The sequence below is a fragment of the Mus caroli genome, chromosome 11, assembly GCF_900094665.2.
Source record: "Mus caroli chromosome 11, CAROLI_EIJ_v1.1, whole genome shotgun sequence".
Classification (NCBI taxonomy): domain Eukaryota; kingdom Metazoa; phylum Chordata; class Mammalia; order Rodentia; family Muridae; genus Mus; species Mus caroli.
Window position 1 is genome coordinate 103,036,495 of NC_034580.1, and position 3,028 is coordinate 103,039,522.

The window sequence follows — 3,028 nt, forward strand, 5'->3', positions numbered from 1 at the left end:
TTTAAAAAAAAAAAAACAGAACATTTAAGTTATGGCACCTACTAGAGAATTATCAAATTTCCCACCTACTAACAGCAAGTTATCCAATCAGTCTTTTTATGCATTATCTACAGTGTGAATGTCTGTTAGGAGCTACAGAATGTTTAAGAGCAAAAGTTACTCCTAAAGTAATTACTTCCCATAATCACAGGACAAGCGTACACAGAGGTAGCCTGTGTCATTCAAGAATAATGGCTGGGCTGGAGAGATGGCTCAGCGGTTAAAAGCACTGACTGCTCTTCTGAAGGTCTGAGTTCATATCCCCACAACTACATGGTGGCTCACAACCATCTGTAATGAGATCTGACACCCCCTTCTGGTGTGTCTGAAGACAGCTACAGTGAGTGTACTTACATATAATAATAAATAAAACTTTGGGCTGGAGCGAGCAGAGAGCAGAGGTCCTGAGTTCAATTCCCAGCAACCACATGATAGCTCACAACCATCTGTACAGCTACAGTGTACTCATATACATAAAATAAATAAATCTTTAAAAAAGAAAAAGAAAGGGCTGGCGAGACAGCTCAGTGGTTAAGAGCGCCGACCGACTGCTCTTCCAAAGGTCCCCAGTTCAAATCCCAGCAACCACATGGCGGCTCACAACCATCCGTAACGAAATCTGACGCCCTCTTCTGGAGTGTCTGAAGACAGCTACAGTGTACTTACATACAATGTAAATAAATAAATTAAAAAAAAAAATAGAATCCCTAACCACAAATTGCAATTTAATTCAGCATTTTCATGGTCTTCAGTTCATCAGAACTGTTGGCCAGGTCTTCAAGGAGTTAAAAGTTAGCTGAATTACCCTGCCAAAATGCCTCAGTCCTAACTCAAAAACTAACTTCCTCCACTACTGCCATCTTCAGCTCAATTTTGAGCTCTTGATGCAGATGCCCAACACGTAATTTCTTAAAGTAAAACCTAGTACTATAAAAGACACACTAAACTAAGTTGGCAAGAAATTAAACTTGCTAAAAGATAGCCTCCCTCCAGGCCCCATAAAATAGGCAACCTTCTTCAAGACAGACAAAGGAAACTAGCTTTTTTCACTTGGTGTTAACCAATCTAATCTGGTTTAATTCTCATACTTGCAGCAGTTAGGATCTTAAGCAGTTATAAATGAAAACACTTAAATTTAACCACTCCTAGTACCCTCATCTTCTCTGAAAACAGTACGACAGGCTCTCATAGGAAAGACCCTCATATGTCCTCACTTACTTTGTAAATGTCCTTACAATTAGATCTTAATTTTTATCAATCCAGGTGAATAGAAACTTAAGAAAAAGCCTGAAAGAAGTCTGTTGCTACAAGTTAAGATCCCCCCCCCCCATAACTATTCATTTAATACAAAGGAGCAATTGCACATGTGCCTTTTACTTGACCCACATCTCAGGACCCACCTCAAGAAATTACTCGAGAAAACATCTGAGAATTCACCACTACTGATGAAGCCCACCGCTGATTCAGGAAGGGTTTTTCCCTCAGAAACAGAATAACAAGAAAAAGTCCTGTCGGGTCCAATCTGACACTTCTATACTGTGACTTCAAAAAGTTCATCTCTGGCAATTTGCGCCTAGATGATCAACCACACATCTTCGGCAACAGGTGCCACGAAACTGCCATCTCCAACGCAAAGTCAAAATCAAACTGGTTAGGACACACGGCCCCGTGGTGTTATACTTTTATTTGGAACTTAACCAGAGTACTTTTAAATCGGAAGGATTGCCAAACTTGGTTTGGTCTAGTTTTCTGCTTTGCTCTTTAATCAGCATTTACCAGCAACTGTTGCACGCGACCACGAGTACTCATTCGAAGAACACAAACAAGCGCTCAGGACCCCAGGAAGCTCCCAGCTCACCGAACAACAACCCTTTCTCCAAAACAGTTACCAAACTAGCTAACTAGGGGGTAGGAAAGGGAGACCGTCTAGGTGTGGCGCCACCATCGAAATTCTCTTTTAAGGAACAGATAATTTTTCTTTCAAATCTAAAACAAAACGTATTAGACATGCAACGGTTTGCAAAGCAGGAGGTTTCTTTCATCGCAAAATAAATAAATAAAATACTCCCACCAAAACAAGGGAAGAAAGACGAACTCAATGGGTACTTGTGTGCCAAAGTTTCAATCCTGCCTGGTGGAGCCACCGCACTTGGCACAAATTTTGAAGAGGATAAAGAGGGAGGGGGAGAAGAAGAGAGAACGAGTCAGTGGCCTGCAAACTGCAACAATGCAATCTCCATTTTGAACAATGCGCCTCTTTCCTCTTGCAAATCTAGTTTTGTTTTTGTCTTTTTTTTTCTTTTCTTTTTTTCTTTTTTCTTTTTTTTTTTTTTTTGTCACTAGACGCGCTGTGGCCTCCGCGTGGGGGACAGGCCGGGAGGGGGGGGGGTAGAGCTAGGAAGCAGGATGCACTGCACTGGAGAGGGAGCAAGCCAGGGGGAGGGAGGAGGTGGGGAAGGAGTCTCCCGGCGGCCTGGGTGGTTACCTGGAGTGCTGCTGTATGTACTATGGCTCCTGAAGCTGCTTTCCGTGCAGTAACTAGCGTCGTCGTCGTCGTCTTCCATCTCCTCCGGATAATCGGAGTCATCGTCGTCTTCTTCCATGTCATCTTCCTCCTCGTCCTCGGAATCCTGGGTCTCCTCGGCGTCGCCATCCTCCTCCTCCTCCTCGTCCTCCTCCGAGACCATGTCCTCCTCCTCGTCGTCGTCGTCACTCTCGTGGTCATCGTACACCACTTTGTTGACGGCGCGGCGGGCCGGGGTGGTCCGGGCCAGGTGGCCGCCCCCGCCCCCCGTCCTGCCGCCCCCGCCTCCTCGGCCCCCCCGGCCCGGGCCGCTGGCGCTGCTGCCGGAGGCTGGCGGTGGCGGTGGCGGCTGTTTCCTGCGGCCGCCCCCCCTGGGCGAGCTCAGCCGGGTCTTGGGCGCCACCTCAGCCTGGGCGGCGGCCCACCTGCCCCGACTGCTGCCGCGGTGCCGCGAGCGCAGCCCCC

The 3,028-nt window shown here is 46.8% G+C and overlaps 1 protein-coding gene across 7 annotated transcripts in view; it reads right to left on the reverse strand.

Annotated features, from left to right (window-relative positions):
* The window catches only part of Bptf (bromodomain PHD finger transcription factor), a 100,915-nt gene extending 97,893 nt beyond the window's left edge, over nucleotides 1–3,022 (reverse strand). For 4 of the 7 annotated variants that reach the window (XM_029483122.1, XM_029483121.1, XM_029483119.1 and 1 more), the window contains exon 1: nucleotides 2,525–2,821. In XM_029483122.1, the coding sequence (XP_029338982.1) occupies nucleotides 2,525–2,726 (202 nt within the window). In that variant the 5' untranslated portion in view covers nucleotides 2,727–2,821. Of the gene's footprint in view, nucleotides 1–2,524 lie in introns of all 7 variants that reach the window. The other 3 variants (XM_021175559.2, XM_021175555.1, XM_029483120.1) reach the window with 2 other exon arrangements.
* Between the last annotated feature and the right edge of the window lie 6 nt (nucleotides 3,023–3,028).